The 21,346-nt window shown below is 37.1% G+C and overlaps 1 protein-coding gene across 3 annotated transcripts in view; it reads left to right on the forward strand.

Moving 5' to 3' along the window:
* The first annotated feature begins 240 nt into the window (after positions 1–240).
* NMNAT3 (nicotinamide nucleotide adenylyltransferase 3) overlaps positions 241–21,346 on the forward strand; it is a 39,414-nt gene continuing 18,308 nt past the window's right edge. The window contains exons 1-4 of one of the 3 annotated variants that reach the window (XM_070945039.1): positions 241–687; positions 2,093–2,151; positions 20,992–21,079; positions 21,153–21,295. In XM_070945039.1, the coding sequence (XP_070801140.1) occupies positions 21,187–21,295 (109 nt within the window). In that variant the 5' untranslated portion in view covers positions 241–687; positions 2,093–2,151; positions 20,992–21,079; positions 21,153–21,186. The remainder of the gene's footprint in view (positions 688–2,092; positions 2,152–20,991; positions 21,080–21,152; positions 21,296–21,346) is intronic. The other 2 variants (XM_070945040.1, XM_070945038.1) reach the window with 2 other exon arrangements.

Consider the following 21,346-nt stretch of genomic DNA (forward strand, 5'->3'; position numbering starts at 1 on the left):
AGCGACTACTACAGAATTCAGGAATTATTTTTGCACTAGCGCTGAACACAGAAAAGCAGAAAAGAGAAACACATGTTAAGGTAACCATGCGTAAAACCCAATTAAGTTTACGTTTGTTTACGTTCAAACTCCACCCCGCCTTGCCTGTCCAGGAGCAGCACCTCCCTTCGAGGGGCAGAACTGTGATCAAGTTCGCACTCGGCGGAAATTAGCGATACTGACTCTGGCTGGTAAGGGAGAACAAGGCGGTTCAAGTCTTGTGCTCCGTTTGGGCAATGCAGGGTGGTGAGGAGCCGAAGGGAGCGGGAGGTTCATGGCAAAGCGGCTTCGGAAAGCGGGTGTGCGACCGCGCTTTCCCTGTGCTAAATAAGGAGAGGCAAAGATCGGAATGAGGAAGGGCTTCAAAAGTGAAAATAAATCGTTCTGCGTCAGGGACAAACCTTGTCGAAGCTCTCGGGTTTGGATTTCCACTTGACCTTTTAAGGCTCTCCCTCTAGGTCATAGGCAGCCTGAGGAAGTGGCAGGCTTTCACTTTAGGCCAAAAAGAGAACATTTAAAAGGAGCAACTCTGTTGACTTCGGGGATGTCCTCGGGACTAAGAGGCAATCTGAAGAAAAAACGCTTTCATAAAGGCAATGGGGCTAACGGCTATTAAAGGCCCGGTATTTCAATGGCCATAAGAAGCAGGTGAACTCTTTGTAATTAACAAATGGCTTTTCTCATCTAGATTAATGACTTCTGCAAAGGACCAGATTGGATAAGAGAGGTGGTTTCAATTACATTTGGAACCCAGTCGATTTTCGCTGATAACACATTTGCTGTTTATTCTTAATTGTTTTTTTAAATTATATATATATTGATATCTGTGCACACCAGACCTTACTGCAGGTTGTTAATACCAACCTTTAGTACAAAATACAAAGCAAAGGGGAGATTGTCATTGTTGCATTTGTTTAATATCTCAATGCCATCTGTGATATTAGCCAAGCGTCTAGATTGTTTTCCGCATGTTTACATTTATAAGTCATTGAAATACTATCTGTTGAATTAATGTCATCCCTTCTGTGCAGCATATGTTATGTTTAGGGTTTTCACTAAAATAAAAACAGGAATGAATGAAATATAAACATTTTTTACAAATGATGAGTCTTAAAAAATATCTGCTAGCTCTTTCCATTCTTAAACCAGTGAAATTTTTATAGGACTTTGAGCTCTAGAATTTGTTTCCGCAGAATAAAATAGTTTGTAGATGTAGTTTGATTCTGTAGGAAAGAAAACACCTTAGTTCTTGAAATCTAACCCAGTGATTCTAGAAAGGCTGAAAAGAAGAGTATTTCTGTGTAGACAGTAAAAATGTAGGCTGAAAAATGTTAGCCATATCACTGCTTGGAAAGTGGGAACAAATATTTAAATTCATAAAAATGATCTGAATCCTTTTCTGCATCATATAAAGCTTTTTTAAAAAATGGAAATGGAAAAGTATTAGTACTTCAAAATACAATCTAGTTACTAAAAATGCTTCTTTCTATATACATATAATTGCTCCCGCTCATATCTGTCAGAATACAAACATATCTGTCTATTAAGTCACCCATGAAGAAGTTGGATTTTTGACTTAATTTAATCTGACAGAAGTAGATCCACTTATTTAGAATAGTAGGACCATTCTGCTAGTGACTCTCATCTATTCTGCCTGCTAAACTGGTTTGCCAAAAATGCATAAGGAATGTAAAATAGTACTTAATCACTGAGAATTATGATTATTGGTGATAAAAAAATATTGCTTTTGCAGTACTAAAACTAAATACTGACCATATCAGAATTATACCCTTCTTAGCTAAAAACTACAGATCCATTTATCACAAGTCTTCTTGCATTCTGCATAGTATTATTGATGTACGTGCTGAAAAATCACTATCATTTTAACTTGCAAAGTAAGTGATTATAATATGCATTATTTCTAAACTATCTGAATTCTTTTAACATATCAGGGGCTTTTATATCATTAATTTTATATAATGGCAATCTTGTCTGCTTGCCATGTTATGTTTCTTGTACCAGAGATATTTTTAAAAACCCCTTTTGTTTGCAGCACTAGCTTCAACTTCTTTTCTTTTGGAGGTGATGGAAAAGTACTGGAAGTGTTTGAAGGTATGGCATCTCTTGAGCATAATAGATAGCTTAGTGGAGTAGATCACCAAGAATTTCCGATTCATTTATTTAACAGTACCAGGGGTGGGTTCTAATTTTTTTTACTACCAGTTCTGTGGGCGTGGCTTATTTTGTGGGTGTGGCTTGGAGGTCATGTGACTAGGTGGGCGTGGTTAGCTGGTCAGAGTCATTTCTGGAAGGTCCTTGCACTTACGACCAGTCCTCGCACTTACGACCCGACTCATTTGTTTGCTTTTAACACTGATCAGCTGTAGGACGGCCCTTTGAAGCCCCGCGGCAAGACTTTAAACAGTTTTTTTCCCTCTAGTCATCAGTTGGGACTCAGGAGGCAGCAATAGATTGGGGGTGGGACCAAATAAAAGGTAAGAATAACGTGGGGGGGAGAACCGGTTTGGTGACGTCATATCGTCACCGCTACCGGCTCAGCCGAACCGGACCAAACCGGAAGGAACCCACCACTGAACAGTACCGAGAACAATGGTGATTTCTCTGCTTGAATTAGATTGCTTATATTTAAAAAGGAGAAATGCACAGAATGCACAACTTTTGGAGGGGTTTTTTTTCCCAAAAAAAATTGCAGTGCCCTTCATTAAAGTGCTTCGGCCTCCATACGAGGTAAGGAAGAAGAAAGGAAAACTGAAGAATGGAGTATCGGTAGTTGAGACATTCCAAGGAGCTATTCAGCTTTCTCTTCCATAGGTATTAGAATAATTTTTCCTGGGTTTTGTTGTTATTTTTAATGTAATCTCTAGCTAGATCTGGCCAATATAAATAAACAATATTTATATTGTTCAACTTCATTAGTTTGCTTCTTCACCAAATTTAGTCTCATTCTTTCCTGTTGTGTTGTAATAGACAGATAGATGGTAGTATGTACAGATATTTGGGCCATCTTCATGATTTATTTCCAACATTCTATTGAGTTGGAAAGAACAGCAAAGTAGAGGAAAGGGCATGAATCCTAGAATTTTTTCCAATCCCTTTACTTGCTGTGGCTATAGAAGGAAGCAGTATTTTCTTCTGTATGAGAAACTGTATAAAATAATACCTGGTGTCTATTATTTTGTGTACACTGGGAAACAGGAAAAATTTTGAGGCACTGTCCACTGCTTCTTCCGTAGAGATATATAGGGGGATTTTTTTTCTGGAACATTTTACCCTACTGATCCAGCCAGATCTGATCCATTTTCAAATTTAACCTTTCTTTAGCTGGCCTCTCACCCAATACCTTTTCTATTTTTGCTGACATTCAGACAGATTTGCAATAATCTCCTTTATATTGGGTGATTTTGAGCCAGTCATTCTTTCTCAGACCAACCTACTTTACAGCTGTAGGGAGACATAGAGGAGTACATGCTATGTATTGAGCTACTTAATGGATGAATAAAAATTAAATAACAGGAAATAGATTATTTAAAAAATGGCAAGGCTGCAAGTTTAGATGGTGTGACTCAAAAAATGTTAAAATTGCTGGGACAATGTGATTTGTTTAACCCATGTCTGAATTCTGCATCTGGCCTTGATGATTGGAATAATTCTATTTCTGTTCCCTTCTAAAGAGAAGGTAAAGTGTGAATGCAAGAACTAAATGGTGGATTAGTTTGTTAATTGCTCCAGGAATTTTTGATGAAAGGATATAATAGATAGTACTGAGCAAAATTTGGGAAGTGCAGAGCAGAGGTGTGCAGGGCATTATCCGGATAAATAATAGTGTTATCTCATTCAGAACTAAAGATGGAAAATAATTGGATCTAGAAGTCCTAAAACTTAAAGCTGCTCAGTTTGCTAGGGTTGATCTGAGCTCAGTTATTCTCTATACACACATCACAGTCTTCAGACACTGAATAGAATAGAATAACAGAGTTGGAAGGGACCTTGGAGGTCTTCTAGTCCAACCCCCTGCCTAGGCAGGAAACCCTACACCACTTCAGACAAATGGTTATCCAATATCTTCTTAAAAACTTCCAGTGTTGGAGCATTCATAACTTCTGGAGGCAAGTTGTTGCACTGATTAATTGTTCTAACTGTCAGGAAATTTCTCCTTAGTTCTAGGTTGTTTCTCTCCTTGGATTAGTTTCAGTGAACATATCTAATACTCCTTCCTCCTATTTGCCCCACGGCAATAAATCTGTGAGGTGGGTTGATGGAGAATGACAAGCCCAAAGTCACCCAGCTGTCCTTCATGTCTAAAGCAGGACTAGAACTCATCATCTCCTGATTTCAAGCTTAATAGACCTTAACCATTAGACCAAACTGACTCATTTCTCATTGAGATATACTGTATATGAGCCCATATTTGTGTTAAAATATACTATAGTACCACTAATTTGCAAAGACATTTCCCATAATTTGGCAGAATCTTTACAACATACAGTTAGTCCCCAAAATAAATACTAAATAGTACCAGAATGTTTTTCAACATACTTAATAACACACAGCTGCAAAATGACTTATTTTTATACATTTGTCTAATCAAGACATTATTTCCTCTTTGCATGTGTTTGGAGAGCAGGTGAATTTGTAGCCAGTTTTATGTATTAGTGAAAATTATCTTGGTTCTGAACAGGGTGGATTTGATTTAAATCAAACTGATTTAAATCACGATTTAAATCACTAGTCAGTAAGGCTTGATTTAAATCATAGTTTTCTACATAAAGACTAATTCATGCTGGTATAACTTTAATATGCAAGTAGATGAAGATTTTTAGAATAACAACTTTTCATATTAGTTTTTTTATCTCCAGTTTAATAGGTTAATCATTCATATTTGGACAACTTTTCTGTTGTACTTAGGAAGGAGAAAAATAATCATTATCTTAATAATAACAATTTAAATAGATTTATTCAACTGAAACAATAACATTACAGCATATGTTATTTGCTTAAACAAACAAATGTTTGTTAACTAATTCGGCTAAACAAAATATATATATTTTAAGAAACTTAGACTGTCAGCCCAGCCTACACATGAAAAACTTAAATACTGTCCTCTGTAGCTCACTCGTCATCTTCATCATCTTCTTTGTTCATAATCTGGAAAAGAAAAACAAGCTTTCCTGCTTTATCGGGTCCCAAACGATTTCTCAATTTAGAATGAATGAGTCCAAAGGAAGAGAATATTCTTTCAACGCCTGCAGAAGAAGCTACTGCTGTTAAAAGTGAAATCATTACTTGAACAGTCTCTAAATCCAAGTGCTTAAGTGACTTCCACCAGTTCACTGGTGTGACTTTCTTTAAAATATCTTCAGCAAACATATATTTCTTGAATGGTTCCCCCTTAGCTTTGAAGTTTATTATAGTTGGCATTACAGATGGATGATTGCTGGATACCATGTCAAAGCTAACTCCTCTTCCTCAGCACTTAAGTTTTGACCCTGATATTTGATATTGACAATATTTGCCAAACAATGAGCTGGAGACAGTATTTGTCCCATTCATTTTTTTAATGCTTGTAATTTAATTCTGTCCATGTGTAGTTCTATTTTTAAGTGTTCACTCAGTTCCTTCCAAATTTCAACAGCATCAGCAATAAAACAGCTATTTTTCTGTATTTTGTTTAAAGCTTCAGAGATGGGTTTCAGGATGCTCAGCATATGTTCAACATTTCTCTTAAGCCCAATGTTGAGGATTTTGGCCGTGACAGTGCCATCTATTTTATCTCGATTTTCTTCACAAACTGTCATCAGAATCAGTTCTTGCTATACTGCTCAAAACAATCCACCACAGAGTTCAATCTAACATCTTGTGGGAGCGTTAGCTTGGTTCCACCCATCCTTTTCAGAGCTGCTGCAGCAAAATGATTGTTACGGAAGTATTTAGCAATTTCAACAACATTAGTCTTTATTTCTGGAACACTTAAGTCTTTGGCTAAGAGGTGCAGTAAATGAGCACTGCAACCATATGTTATTAGCTTAGTATTCCCTTCCTGTTCTTCTAAATTTCTTCTCATCTTGGATATATTTGCAGCATTGTCTGTGACCAAACTGCGTACTAGACATTTGAATTTTTGTTCACATGTTATTATAGCTTTTACTGCCACTTCTTGTAAGTATTCTGCTGTGTGTGCATTTCCTGACGTATCAATTGTTTGTGCAAGGAAGACTTTCCCTTCTTCTGTTGTTATACAAGCACATACAATAGGATCATTGTGGACATTACTCCACCCATCAATACTTAGGTTAACAATTCTACCCTCCAGAGCTGTTGCACATTGCTCCATTTCTCTGTCATACTCTTTATCCAGCAGTTTCCCTGCAACATCTGCTTTGCTGGGTGGACTGTATCCTGGTCTCAGTGACTGAACCATATTAATGAAATGTGGGTTCTCAGTCAGACGGAAAGAAGAGTTTGTTGCATAAACAAACCGGGCAATTTTTTCATCAATTAACTCTTTTTCTAATCTGCTAGTTTTTATCACAAACTTATCTATGGTGGTTCCAGGAGGGAAGGATTTTTTCTTTCTTTTAGGTGATAGTGATATGTGGCTGTGGGTGTCTGATGATGATGATGCTAATGAAGCACTATCTGGATGGATAACTCTGAAACTGTAGAACAGGAGGATGGTGATCTTGAAGGTGGATAGTTTCCAGAATCCATGAATTCCCCTAAACAAAAAAGTCAATGCTGTTATTTAATTGTTTATACAATTTCTGCTTATTGTACACAGCACTGCCCCAAAAGGAATATTTGCATCGTACTTCATAACTGTACGAAATGACAGTAACATGCAGTAATAATAAGAAATATAATTTTGCTCAAACATGACAGTTCAAGGCAATCTTTAGAAATATGATTCAATAAAAATGTTTACCAACGTGAAGATCCTGCCTGTTCAAATGTGTTTCTTTGGTCATCTTCATCACAGCACTTCTCATGATGTTGCCTCATTCGGGCCACCAGGCCTTGCATTTCTTTATTGCAGTGTTTGCAGTTTGCACGCATGCCTGCCTTACCGATAGGTAAAGGAACTTCATTAAAATATTGCCAAACTGGGTCTCTTTTACGGCCTGCTGCCATTATAGGTTTTTTCCTCCAAGGAAAGAATGTGATAAACCTCAGGTCATACACACAAAAAGATCCAAAGACTTGGCTGTCTGTGGCTGTGCAATATTGTGCTCAGAAAGTTTCACTTTCATTTTGTACTGCTTGTCTGCTTGCCCCTTCCTCCTCACACTTAGTTTCACTTTCTTCTTGTGCAGCTATTCCACTCCAAACAATCAGAAAAATATTGTTTCTATTCTATTCACTGAACTTCTTGAAACTTAGCACTGAAGGGGTTGATTCTGTATTCATAGGTTTGTAGAACAATAGGATTAAGGTCTTTTTCTCAACTCTGTTCATGTTATAACATTTTTGCTGTGAAGAAGAGGCATGTGATCTCTGCTGAGTCAAATTCAGTTTTGAGAATTGCAAAAGTAAACCAAGCATCTGTGATAATATCTTGTAGGCAGAGAAACTGCCCAATAATCTTACAAAAACCTCTGGAAGAGCATGACATTGTGAATGGATTAATGGAATTTATTTACCCAAAAAATTAAACATATACAGCCTTATTCTACATAATTAAAAAACTAATTTTTATTTCATGATGGAATAACCTTTGGATAGTAATATATTTTCCTCAAAAAGCATTTTATTTAAAAAAATCTGATTTAAATCAAAAAAATCTGATTTTTTTGATTTTTTTAAAAAAAATAATTGATTTTTATCCACCCTGGTTCTGAAGCAATTTTTGATGTAGCTTTCTCCTCTATCCTCTGCATAGGTGTTTTGTATTGTTAGGAATTTATATTGATCTCTTGTAGGCCCAGGAAGATTCCTCTGTCATGTTTCTGCACTTGGAACATTTCAGAGTTTCTTATCATCTACAGGTGGTCCTTGTTTAGGGAGCATGGTAATTCAATCAGAAAAGTGGTTACTAAGTGAAAAATTATGTAACCACAAATGTGCTTATAATTTTATTTCAGCTTTCCTTTCCTTTATGGCAGGGGTGTCAAACTCGCGGCCCGCAGGCCGGATGCATCACGTGCTGGCCACCCCCACCCCATTTTAGCAAAGAGGGAAAAGTTGTGATACGTCACGTGATGACAATGTGTTGTTGTGAGTTTGACACCCTTGCTTTACAGCATTAGAAAGATATGCCAAGCAGCCATGTGAATCCAAATGGCAGGGAAGATTTCTAGAACTTTACTCATGAAGAATCCAGGCAAAGGGGTAAATCTTGCCACATTTTTTCTTCACTCCTTTGGAATGCTCACCCTGGTGCTGGGATAATTAACAAGAAAACAATTGATGTTTGTATTTACATTCATTGAAGAAGAAAGGATTGCAAGAGAATAAGTGGGTATATAACAGGGAATGCGCAGTGATATGCTAATGCCCACTGATTGCCTACTGTGCTTCCTGAAAGCCTCTTAGGAGGCAAGCAAAAGCCTTTGGTGTGAAACTGATTAGGGTCTTGTCAGTGTCAGGCAGCAACATGAGCCAGCCCTAGGGTTCTAATCAATTACTTAAGGTCACAGAGCTGAACATTTTAATTTGCGGATAGAACTTTTTAGGAATGTGCTACACTGCTAAGAAAGCAGTTCAGTAAGAGACAGCTTCCTTAGATAATCCTTACCGTTTGCAAGGGAGGACGGAAAACAGGTCAAACATAGAACATGTACTAAATTGACTATAATGGCGAACATGAGAGAGAGAAAGAGAGAGAGAGAGAGAGAAGAGAGATGCTGCAAAGGTTGTATATCTGTCCCTTTTTCATCACCATCATAACTGAATGGTCACTGTCAGGACATTACCGGTACATCTCTAGGGCTAAATTTTGTTTTTAACTTTCAGACTTGTGGCTTTGAGATAAAATTCTGTCCAACATGCCCATAACCAGTTTGTCCCTCGTGTGTTAATGCTGGTAGCCTCTGAGTCAGCCTTTCAAGTGCAATCACTTGTACAGGTCCCATCTAATGCTTCTGGCTTTTGTCTTCTGTGATTTATGGATCAGATTTCTCTTGGACAGAATACTCATCAGATGTATCCACACTTGGATTTTTCCATCTGTTGGGTAGAAATTCTGTTATGGTAGGGATGGACGAAATATTGACTTCCAGTCTAGCTATCCAGCAGTCCTGTTAAACTCAGAAGTGGAAATATTTTTCCTATTTCCCCCATATTAAACTGCAGAATAACTAACAGACACAGGAATTACCAAAACTGCAAGGTAGTTCAGTCCTCTGGCAGCATGTTTGTTCTTTATAAACCACCTAAGATTTTCAGTAATTAAAATCAGTTTTTAAAGCAGTGTTTCTCAGCCTTGGAAATGTTAACCCTAGATTCAGCTCCCAGTATTCCATGCTACCTGGGAAGTTCTGGGAATTGAAGTCCATACAACTTAAAATTGCTAAGGTTGAAACAACTGGCCTAAATCTAAAATGTAGACTGCTTCCAGTATTTAGTCTCCCTTTTCTAGTAGAAAGTATATTTCCGGACTGACTTCTGCTTGTTTTATTTCATAGTTCTATCTTGCTATAATAAGATATTGGGATCTTCCTTGACCTAGTCCCAGAATGGGATTACATTTCATTACAGTGGTGAAAAATAGCTTCATATAGCCCATTCTTATGGGAAGATGAACTGAGATTTTCTGATCCAGTTATCTTCCTCCTATAATATTATAATTATTGTATCCCACATTATTTATTCTAGATGTCTATTTCTGGAATATTGCAAAGTAGAGAAGAACTACAGCAGAGAATTTGGAAGATAAAAACTGTGACTAAAGAAGAGGTTAAGCCCTCCCAGCTCCTTTTTTAAAAAAATTCACATTAACTTTGTCTAACACATACTCATATAAATCATCACAGGGCTGTACTGCATTGATGTGTAATATGTTGTTTGCAACTGAATAGTATTATAAAACAACATTTAGATTTTGTCTCTCCTGCTGCTGTAGACGACATACAATTAATATGTTGCATTCAATAATTTCTTTTCTCTGCAGGTGTTGGATTATTGTTGGAATTCATGGTTTAGCCCTAGCTAATTTATGCTCACCGTGAAGAAGAAATTATAAATAATTATAACAGGAAAAGAAAAATTTGCAGTTTGGGCACAGAACATTAAAAGATTTTATATGAAATAAGTTGCAAACAGGTGTAAACAAAAATAAGTTGCAAACAGTTATTTATAAACGTGTGTTTCTCCAGAGGTTTTGAAAATCTTAGAAATCATCTTCAAATTTTTATACATTGACTGTAATTATTTGATTTTTCTGAGTATTGATCTCTTATGCCTAGCTACTGAAAATTAAGATTCACTGAGTTTATCTAGATGTGTCCATACTTGCTATTAATTATATGCTTGCCTCCTAGGTAGGTCCTGTGACAAAGTAGGAGATAATAAACTCCTTTTATCTAAGAATGTAGTGCCATGTTTCACAAGGATATTTCTCATTAAACTTCACTTGCAAGACTATGGTTGAACAATTATCTCTCCCTTTTTTCCCTTTAAAATTAGCCAAACTTTGCTATGGTCTGTATTACTGGGCTTGGGATAGAAAGGCCCCTTCTGTTTTTCCCAGGACTAATCTGGAGAAATTGTTACTAAATGGGTTAAGAAATCCCACATCTTAGTTAGTTATCTTTTTTACAGGAAGATCCTTAAAGGAAAGGATCTGCCAACAAGGTTTTAAAGTATCTATATAGTACGTATTCTTACAGTATAATACTATGCCTATGTCAAAATTAGTTAACATGATAAAGTGGTAAATATCTTAATATTTTCTAAGGGTACCGAGGAGCTTAATTTGCTTGATTAAGCCTCTGATGTAATGTAATAATGCACACCAAATCAATATTGCATCTGGTGTGTTTTTAAAATTAAAATGAAATGTTTAATTACATTCTGATTGGTAGTTAGTTTGTTAACAGTTGACATAAAGACTAAAACAGTTAAATAGGTCAAAGACATTCATGTGCCTATTATTTTCAGAGGAATAGTAAAAAGTACATGTAAAAATAATGAGAGAAGTAATAGAATTACTTAATCCTATTGAAGAATAGGATTCTTAAAAGAATACTCAAAGCAAACCCCAGTGTGTTCATTGTGGCAGAAATAGCTGACTTGCATCATTTCCCTAACCAGATATGATACCATGCTACAGTAAGAAAGCTTGCTATCTCTACTACTCCACTCTTGCAACATAATTTTTGAAATCTTTGGTGAAGATGGGAAAATATAAAAGCAAGATGCAACCTGGGTTTACACCAGGCCTGTCCCAGCTTGGGTGTTTAGGAAAGAAAGTCCCTCGACTCCCATTTGTAGCAAAAGGTATACTTTTATTAAAGCCAAGTGGTTAAAGCGTAAGCAAAGCCAGATCTGAATATTCCTGCATAAACCCAGTGATTCTCTCTTTTCCCAGTCCCTCCCCCACTTGGTCATTTCGTTAATACTAGTATTCACTAGTATTGAAACTAGTGTTTTGGTAACAGTTCTAAAGTTTGGGTCCTCTTTGATAGCCATTTGCATTCCATTCTGTGTCCTTGGATCTTTCAAACATTGTCTCTTATCTCAGGTTGGTAGCAATAGCAATAGCATTTAGACTTCTATACTGCTTCACAGTCTTTACAGCCCTCTCTAAGCCGTTTACAGAATCAGCCCCCAACAATCTGGGTCCTCATTTTACTGACCTCGGAAGGTTGAATCTACCTTGAGCCTAGTGAGATTCAAACTGCCAAATTGCAGGCAGCCAAAGTTGCCTGCAATATTGCATTCTAACCACTGTATCACCGCGGCTCCTATTTTTCTTGGTACCTCTGCTTCCTGTCATCCCACCTTCCCCTACTCCCCCTCTTCCTTTTATGGCAGGATGGCATCATAGTGAAGCTGGTCTGAAGTAATGTGATGGCAGATCTGACAGCTTCTTTGATCAAATATCCAAAAAGCCTCTGAAGTCATCCTGACTAAACCTTCTGCATTGGCTTTGAATTTAAACTAATATTTAAAATTTGCTATTCCTACCCCCAAGTTAAGATTAAAGTAATTTTACAATTAAATATAGAGATGAAAATTTGAGTTTGGAGTATTTGTTTTAAATATATCTTTGAAGTGTTAAGTTTGAACTAACATCAGATAATCATACAATGCTAAACTGAAAGCAATCTTAGGCTGTTCTACAGATAATTCCTTTCTCAATTAACCTCTCAGACCTTTAATATTAATGATAGAAAAATAAAGTATAGGTTGAGTGTTATGAGTTATGCCCATGGATGACCTACTGCCATTTGATGATTAAAACTGCTGCTTTTTATTAAAAATATAAAAATGCCATTGGTCTGTCTGCAACTGAAAAATAATTATCAGAGCTTTTAACATATAATCTTACATGCAACATAATTTTACAGGATTTACTTACCGTATTTTCCGGCGTATAAGATGACTTTTTAACAGGAAAATCACCTCAAAAGTTGGGGGTCGTCTTATTAGCCGGGTACCCGAATCTGAGTTGCTGGCGCTGACTGATGACGCTACGGGAGCACCGACAACATTGAGGGGAAGCTGTGCCGATCTCGTCAAGCCTGCATGCCGCTGAATGCTGGACCCAGCTGGTTGCTACGTGGAGCTTCCCCCGCTGTCCCAGGCATCCAGGGGGATATTACCGACGCTCCGACTTCCCCAGCTGACCCCCAGTGATGGCGAACCCCACCTGTCTGAGAGAGAAGAAGCTGGATTTTGCTTTCCATTGCAGACACCAGATCGGCCCCCTGCAAGCTCTCATCTCTGGAGGAGCCCGCCCAAAGTTTCCAGTGCCACTTCAGGGAGCGCTCCTCGAAAGATGAGATCTTGCAGGGGGCTGATCTGGCGTCCGCAATGGAGAGCAAAATCCAGCTGCTCCCCGGACCAGTCAACATTTACTGCTCCGAGCCCCAAGCATCAGGAGATGAGGGCTGCCTTGTGCCCCAAATTTACCAAGGCAGAATGCTGATGCTGCACTTTCAGCAGAGAGATGAGGGCTGCCTTGGCCATCGGCTGGTGCAAATATACCAAGGCGAATGCTCATGCCGCACAAGTTCAAGTAGTGCTTCGCTCCCACACTTCTTCCGGCCCTCAGTCTCTCAGGGAGATGCTTGACTTTCTCTCAGCCCCAAGACACTGGCTGGCCATTGAGATGAGAGAGAGAGAGAATGAGAGAGAAAGAGAGAGAATCAGAATGAAACAGAGAGAGAAAGAGACAAAGAATGAAAGAGAGAATGAGAGAGAGAGAAAGAGACAAAGAATGAAAGAGAGAGAAAAACAGAATGAAAGAGAATGAGAGAAAGAGACAGACAGAATCAGAGAGAGAGAGAATGAGAGACAGAGAAAGAGACTGAAAGAGAATCAAAGAATCAGAAAGAGAGAGAGACAAAATGAAAGAATCAGAATGAGAGAGAGAAAGTGGGGGGAGAGAGAAAGGGGGACAGAGAATGAGAGAGTGGGGGGAGAGAGAAGGAGAGAGAAAGAGAAAGTGGGAGAAAGAGAAGGAGGGTGGAGAAAGAATGAGAAAGAGTGGGAGAGAGAAAGAATGAGAGTGGGGGAGAGAGAAAGAGAAAGGGGGGGAGAGAGGGGGGGGGAGAGAAAGAGAATGAGAAAGAGTGGGAGAGAAAGAAAGAGAGGGAGAGAAAGAGAGAAAGCAAAAATGAGAGAGAAAGAGTGGGAGACAGAGAGGAGGGAGAGTGCCTGAAGGACCCCATCCTGTACTGGGAGTCCAGATGATTACATTAACAGTAACAATATTTAATCTTCCTGTATTTTTAAAGCTTTTATATGTTTCCATCCCCTATTGCAGTGCAGGCTCCAACATGTTGTACTTACTATAGCCTTCAGCATCCATACAAAAAAAAATTCATATCCCTGGTTTATGGTTAAGATGCCCAATTTATGGTATTTCAGCCAGAAGTAATCTGCATTATACCGGATAATGCACTTAAGTTCAATTTAAACCTTAAGCAGAATGGCTTTCCTCAAGTCTTTATGACTAAGCATGTTTGCTTTAACCAGGCTTTATGCCAATACTATGTAATTGGAAACTGTTTTTAGTAAAACCTTAAAAGTGTTTTTCCCCCTTCTTTTTTAAGAAAATGGATGAGGAAGGATATAAGTACAGTGTGCTTTGTTGGCTGGGTAAAATCATTATTGTCTGAACCGCGAAATTTAAAATTATGAAGTTGGTGGTCTTTGAGGTCCAAAAGGTTGGGGACCCCTGGCCTAAGACCAACCATTTTGATGGTTTTAGGAGTAACTTTATCGTTGGGGGTCACCACAACATGAGGAACTGTATTAAAGGGTCGCGGCATTAGGAAGGTTGAGAACCACTGCCTTAGCTGCTTGCCTTGCTTTGCTTGCCTTGCTTCGCTTGCCTGAATCCATTCCATCAGCAAGCAACTCCCTGCCTGCAATCAAGCAGGCAGGGAGTTACGGACTTCAACTCCAAGAATTTCTCAGCCAGCAAAACAAAGCTGGCTGAGGAATTCTGGGAGTTGAAGTCTACAAGTCTTAAAGTTGTCAAGGTTGGAGACCCCTGTTCTATTTGGGTAAGTATTTTTCCCCTTTGGGATCTTTAAAAAAAATAGTTAATTGGTTTTTTTTTTAGTTGTTCTTTTTTAGACCTAGCCATTTAAAGTTTAGGAAGTTTTAAATTTGGCTTTCATATAAAAATAAAATAAAATAATATTTGTGCAGCTTTCTGAGATTTAATGTGTTTTTGTAGTGTTTCACTCTAACTACACAAACACACAAAATCTCACAAAGCTGTATGTGGAATTTTGTGTGTGTAAAGTGTGAAAGTTGGGTTTTGGGCCTTTTTGTAGCTGTGTGAGGTTCCTGCTTGTTTCAGGGGCCATTTTGGGTCTAGCACAGCTGCTTTTACATTGTGGGTGAGCCAGTTGATGTTTTTTTAATTTTTATTTGGTGTGCATTGGAAGAGGGGTAGTCTTATACGGTGAGTATAGCCCAAACTCTATATTTTAACTGGAAAATTTGGGGGTCGTCTTATACGCCCAGTCGTCTTATACGCCGGAAAATACGGTATATATGCCCATTTGCCAACTCCCACAATAGAAATGATAAAAAACACAATTTGCAGTTTAACATAGAAAACTTTTTAAAACTTTTAAGGCCCACTCTGGAAAGATTTTGATTTAACCATCCATATCTTTTTCATCTATTAATACCTGTTAATGTCCAGCTAAGTTGATTTATTTGATTTTAAAAAGGTGAATGTTCAAATTTTGTAACAAGTTTGGGGAAAAGATCTTGGACATTAACACATGTTCTGTGAATTTTTAAAATATTACAGCTGAATTATAATTTCCATATTGATCAAAACTATGTATTTGTAAGAGGTTTAACAAAAGGGACACAAACTGCAGATTTATATACATTGTTTTTCCCTAAATTATAGTATTTACTATTGTGGTGTTTTAGGTATATAATTTATGCATATTCCCAGTAGATAAAGTGACATTGATTTAACAAATTATACATATGGAATTCTACCAGACAATTCCAAATGGAATCTTTTTAGAGTTTCTCAATCACAGAGCAGGGACGCAGTGGCTCAGTGACTAAGACGCTGATCTTGTTGATCGAAAGGTTGGCAGTTCAGCGGTTCGAATCCCTAGTGCCGCATAACTGGGTGAGCTCCCATTACTTGTCCCATCTTTTGCCAACCTAGCAGTTCGAAAGCATATTAAAAATGCAAGTAGAAAAAATAGGGACCACCTTTGGTGGGAAAGTAACAGCGTTCTGGGCGCCTTTAGCATTTAGTCATGCTGGCCACATGACCACGGAGACGTCTTCAGACAGCTCTGGCTCTTCGGCTTTGAAACGGAGATGAGCACCGCCCTTCAGAGTCAGGAACGACTAGCACATATGTGTGAAGGGAACCTTTACTTTTAATCATAGAGCATTAGTACTTTCGTTTCTGGGATAACTTGTATCTTGACTGGAGAGACTGGGAAGAAGACAAAAATAACTCCTTTTTAGATTTCAGAATCCTTGTTGTGCTATTCTTAGTGATGTTCTCTAAAAGCAGCCTTACTTTCTTCCAGCTAATCTTTCAGCAGATCTCATCAATGGCTGTGCATAGTCCTGCTGGTTCTTCAGCTGTAGGCCCCACCACCTACACATAGGCCATGCTGTGCAAAAGCAGATTCAGCAATGTCCAATAACCTCCTTCTTCACAGTTTAACACCTCTGTTCTTTTATGTTTTCAGCTATAAGGCAGATATTCCTACATTCAAGTGTTTTGATTAGGCTTGGAGCTTCTTGGTGTTTACATGACTCAGCCTGGTTTTACCACACAGAGAAATTATCTTGCTACATGAATATTTTTCTTCCTCCTTGTTTATGCCGTCCCTGCTTATAAGAATTCTCCTTTTTCTGGATATTCTTCCATGCACTTGTGATACTGTGGAAGATGAAAGTTGAACATAAATGACTCCAATTTTACTGTTTATGTGTTATGGGGAAGTGTCCCTTAATACATAGACTATGATTAGAAATGACTGATGTGAGCTTAACCAGTTTTACATATTTTTCTGGGGAGATGAACAGATTTAACAGGAATAAAACAGAATTAGCTGGTATGATTACATTGCTTAAACTATGTAAGACTTTCATTGACTAACAGTTCTGTGAAATTTAACTTATTTTGCAGAGAAAATGGGAGGGGGGGAAGTATTGAAAAATATTAAATATTTCTTAATGTAGGTTCCTGACCAAAACTTCTGGCTTATTACTGCCTGATGACCACCTAAAGTCTGGTCAAGTATCTAGGTGTGATCTTTGGGGAGAAACCCATTTGAAGGTCTCCTGGTATTAACTTTACATAACGGTACAAAAGTTTTTTTTTTAAAAAAACCTCTGTCAATGTATTGTTTACCCAAATTTATCTAATGCAAGTTGATTAAACAGCAGTAAACCAGTTATAGAATATAGAAAGTTTCATGAAGAGCAAAAATATATCACACAAAATGGCAATTATTATTTGTTAAAGAATATAACTCAAAAACCTTAAGCTTTCCTTGTTTGTGCAGGAATAATATGAAGTTGAAGTTTTCAAAGAAAAAGCTATTTAACTTCTAGAGGGTTTTAAATGTTAGGAAGGTACTTTAACTTTAAATAAAAAGTTAGCAATACAGTGAAAATGTCTTCTTATGTGAATGGGCCTAACCTAAGGATGGACTTCCATCCCTGAATGATCAAAATAAATAAAACTAGGTATTCTCTAACTTGATTAAAATTGGGCCAAAACATTGATGTATCATCTCTAAAATAGTTAATTCCTGGGTTTGCCAATATACAATTTAATTCCCTAATTGTATGTAAGAATAGTTTAGCTATGAGAGAATATAACCAAAGACTCTACTGGAATTTTGGGGTTGCAATCTAAAAATAGTAAGCTGGGAAAAGAAAAAACAGAGTTCATGTCATTTGCATTTGATTTCAAATAAAATGAAGACTAGATATGCAGAAGAGTCCAGATTTTAAATACCTTCAAACAAATAAATATGCTTAATCATCATTCCAAATCTGAGCAAACCCTTATGTATAATTCTTTATAATTTTTGAGGAAGAGGGTTGTGATATTTGATATACTACTGGTCTTTCTTCCTAGTCATCTATTCATTACAGTGCAGTACATTCATTCACTGAAGAAGCCACACTGTAAGTAATTATTTCTGCGGCCATCGACACAACTGGGATTGCTAAGTAATAAACCTGTTCTATTCCATTCATTCTTCTGAATCAATAGTTCCTCTACCAAGTGCAGCTCACATGATTGTGTAGCTGTTTCTAAGTCAATCCATGGAAAATAACTGTCTCCAAATATGTAGTATTTACATATCTCTGTATTAAGATAAGAAACCCTGAACAGGTTTTGAGGTGAGGCTCATGTGAGATTACAACTCTTGTACAATTTCTCTCTGAGTATTTTTTCAAATTCAGGGGATAGATGATTGTAACCTGTGATAATGTTCATTGTTGCAGAAGGGTCTAGTTCAAAGTGCTGGTTTTGACCTGTATGGCATGGGGCCATGTTATTTCAGGGACCACCTCTCCCCAATTACTTCTGCCCACCCCATCCCATCAGATCAGACAAAATTGTGGGTGTTATCTGTTAAGTAGCTGTATCTACCCTCATCTTTTCCCTCCACCCCAATTACCTGGCAATAACTTCTGCTTAAGCAAGAATTAAGTCTTTTCTTTCTGGTTAAAATAATCAGAATCACTGAGAACCAGTACAAAAGGAGGACATAAAAGGAGAAACAAAGACAAATCAGTAGGCTTGCAGTTCATTTCAGGGGATATAAAGATCACTTAATCCAGTATGAAGAATGTGATGCTTAAATCAGACACTACTTAGAACTAGCTGTGACTATTTCTCTCCCTTTCTGCAGTATTCTTACTCTCTTTTGTATTGGATACTGGGCTATGTATATTACCTGTTTTTATGTTTAATTACATAATTCATAATCTTTACTGTGTTATTTTATGAACCTTAAAATACAAGTGTTCACTTATGCTGAATAAGGAAGAATTTTACTGAGTTTTTCAGCTTTCATTACTATATTGTATAAATTTTAGTAATTATTTATAACTAATTCTAGGTAGTCATGAAAACAGAAGTTAAAAGAGTATGAAATAAAGATGGCTTATCTAGCTTTCTTCACATACATGTAAATATTGTATAGATTTTTCCTAACTTTTCTTTAGATAGAAATGTAATGCCTTCCATAACTGTTTTGGTCCACAGTATTAACTAAAATTAAATACTTAAGCATGCAAGATCATGCAAAATGAATAGCAGCAATATCGCTGGGAAATTTGTGAACAGTATGCTCAGCTTGTGGTATTGCAGTGTAGGATTTCTGGAGCCATGTGGATGCTTAATTTGACATACTTACTGAGCAGAAATGAGTATTTTTAGCCATAGGCTTTCTTTTACCTTCTTCGTCGTTGTATGCACATTATCAGTGCTCTGTAACTATCAAAGAAAAGGTTATATTTCTAAAATATTTCTTTAAAGCAATAATCCTTACAGCTGTGATTCTTTCTTTGATCTAATGTTCTGCTTCAGTGTCTTTATTTAAAATACAATACATTTTCTGTAGGTTGGTTTATATTTAAAGATCCCAAATTTAATAGAATTTTTATGATGGAAGTTGGTAGAATAATTACTTATAAAGAGATGCCAATATCAGAATAAGCAGCTTGTCATTACAACCTCTAAGCCATGTAGCAGCAAACTGCTTTTTGAATATGAAGACAGATGAAAAACACCCAATAATTTGTTCATCTAAGGATTCTAGGGACATTTCCTTTTTTCTTTTCTGTTTGAGAAGAATCAGAGGCCATACTAACAGTTACAGAGAATATTGTTGAACATCAGAAACAATTTGGCATTCTGGACTTGAGATGAGAAAAAATGATACACTTTTCTTTTTCATTCTTTAGCATAGTTAAGGAAACATTCTCCAAAGGAAAATAAATAATCCAGCCTTGCCTTTAAACAAAGAAATTCTATTTTAACTATTTTAACTAAAGCTAGTTACAGAAGAAGTAACTAGATTTCCCTGAGAGCTAAAAAATATCTCTCCCCACCCCAGTTTTTTTTTTTTTTCGTTATGCTATTATTGAATCTTACTAGATTGACATAATTTTATGTGGAAGTCTTTTGTGTATTTAGACTGACATAACCTGAATGGGTTGTATCGGTCTATTTCCAATGTTCCTACTATTTCCAATGTTCAGAATATGCTATTTCGATAGTCAAAGCTTCACCATCTACTAAGAAAAGAATTAACAACAGGCTTGATTTAAAAAAAAAAAATCCCAAAAGTTTATGGAAATGCAAAATAGCTTTCGAATTAAAACGCCTAAAGGAATGGAACAAAAAAGGTCAAGGAGAATTAATTGAATTTGATAGATATGCATGCTGGAAAAAAAAATGAAGTGCAGATTGAAAACTATGGGGGAATGGAACAGTTCCTGGAATGCTGACCTGATTTTGTGTGAGGTACCAATTATCTGTGCAACTGTGCAGAATCATATAATTGGCCACGTACATTTAGACCATCAGATCCAACTGCCTGCTCAGTGCACAAATTAAAAAGGAGCTCTGATGGCTCAGCAGACTAAAGCACTGTTATTAACATCCACTTACATCTGCTGCCTGCAATTACTGCAAGTTCAAATCTCACCATGCTCAAGGTTGACTCAGCCTTCCATCCTTTCTAAGGGAGGTAAAATGAGGACCCAGATTATGGGGGCAATAAACTGACTTTGTATAAATATACAAAAGTATGAAGGCTATTGCTTAAAACATTGTAAGCCGCCCTGAGTGTCCGGAGAAGGGCGGCATATAAATAAATAAATAAATAAATAAATAAAAAATCTAGGGAAGGTGCCTGTCCAACCTCCATGTATTTAGTGAAAGAAGCCTCTGCCTCTCTGGGTCATTTGTACCATTATTGAATCTGTTGTTATTTTTTTCCCCCCTAACATTTAATTGAAATCTGCCTTCCTATAACTTAACTTCATAATTATCTGTCCTGCACTGTAGAAAAACAAGGAAGAGGTCTTATCTTTCTTCTGTGTGACATATTTCTAGGTGTTTGAAGAACGGCAATTACATCTAACACATCTATATTTTCTTCTTAATTCTAAACACGCCTGGTTGTTTCATTTGTCCATCCTTGTTGTCCTTCTCTGAACCTGTTAAAATTGACCTGTTGAATCTGAATAATTTTGATATCAAGGTGTTGATAACTGGATCTTGTCTGTTAGGAAATTATACTTGGCAGGTCCCAGGAGCGGAGAGGGTTTCTTCTGCCATGGTGCCAGCCTTATAGAATCTTCTTTCCCTGGAAGTGAGGTGATTACTTATTATTTTCAGAAATAATTGAAAAACTGGATGAATTATTACAATTGTTATTTTCTCCTTTCAGATGAATGGTGTGCTATTGAAGATTACTTGGCTCAATGAAACATCTGACACCCCTCATTCTTCTTGCCTGTGGTTCCTTTAATCCCATAACAAATATGCACATGCGTTTATTTGAACTAGCAAGAGATCACCTTCACCAAACAGGTTAGTTATTTAATGTCTCCAAAAACTGAGTGAGCTATTTTGCAATAAGGA

The sequence above is a fragment of the Pituophis catenifer genome, unplaced genomic scaffold, assembly GCF_029215685.1.
Source record: "Pituophis catenifer annectens isolate HBS135680 unplaced genomic scaffold, rPitCat1.0.hap2 SCAF_6, whole genome shotgun sequence".
In the NCBI taxonomy this organism is placed as follows: domain Eukaryota; kingdom Metazoa; phylum Chordata; class Lepidosauria; order Squamata; family Colubridae; genus Pituophis; species Pituophis catenifer.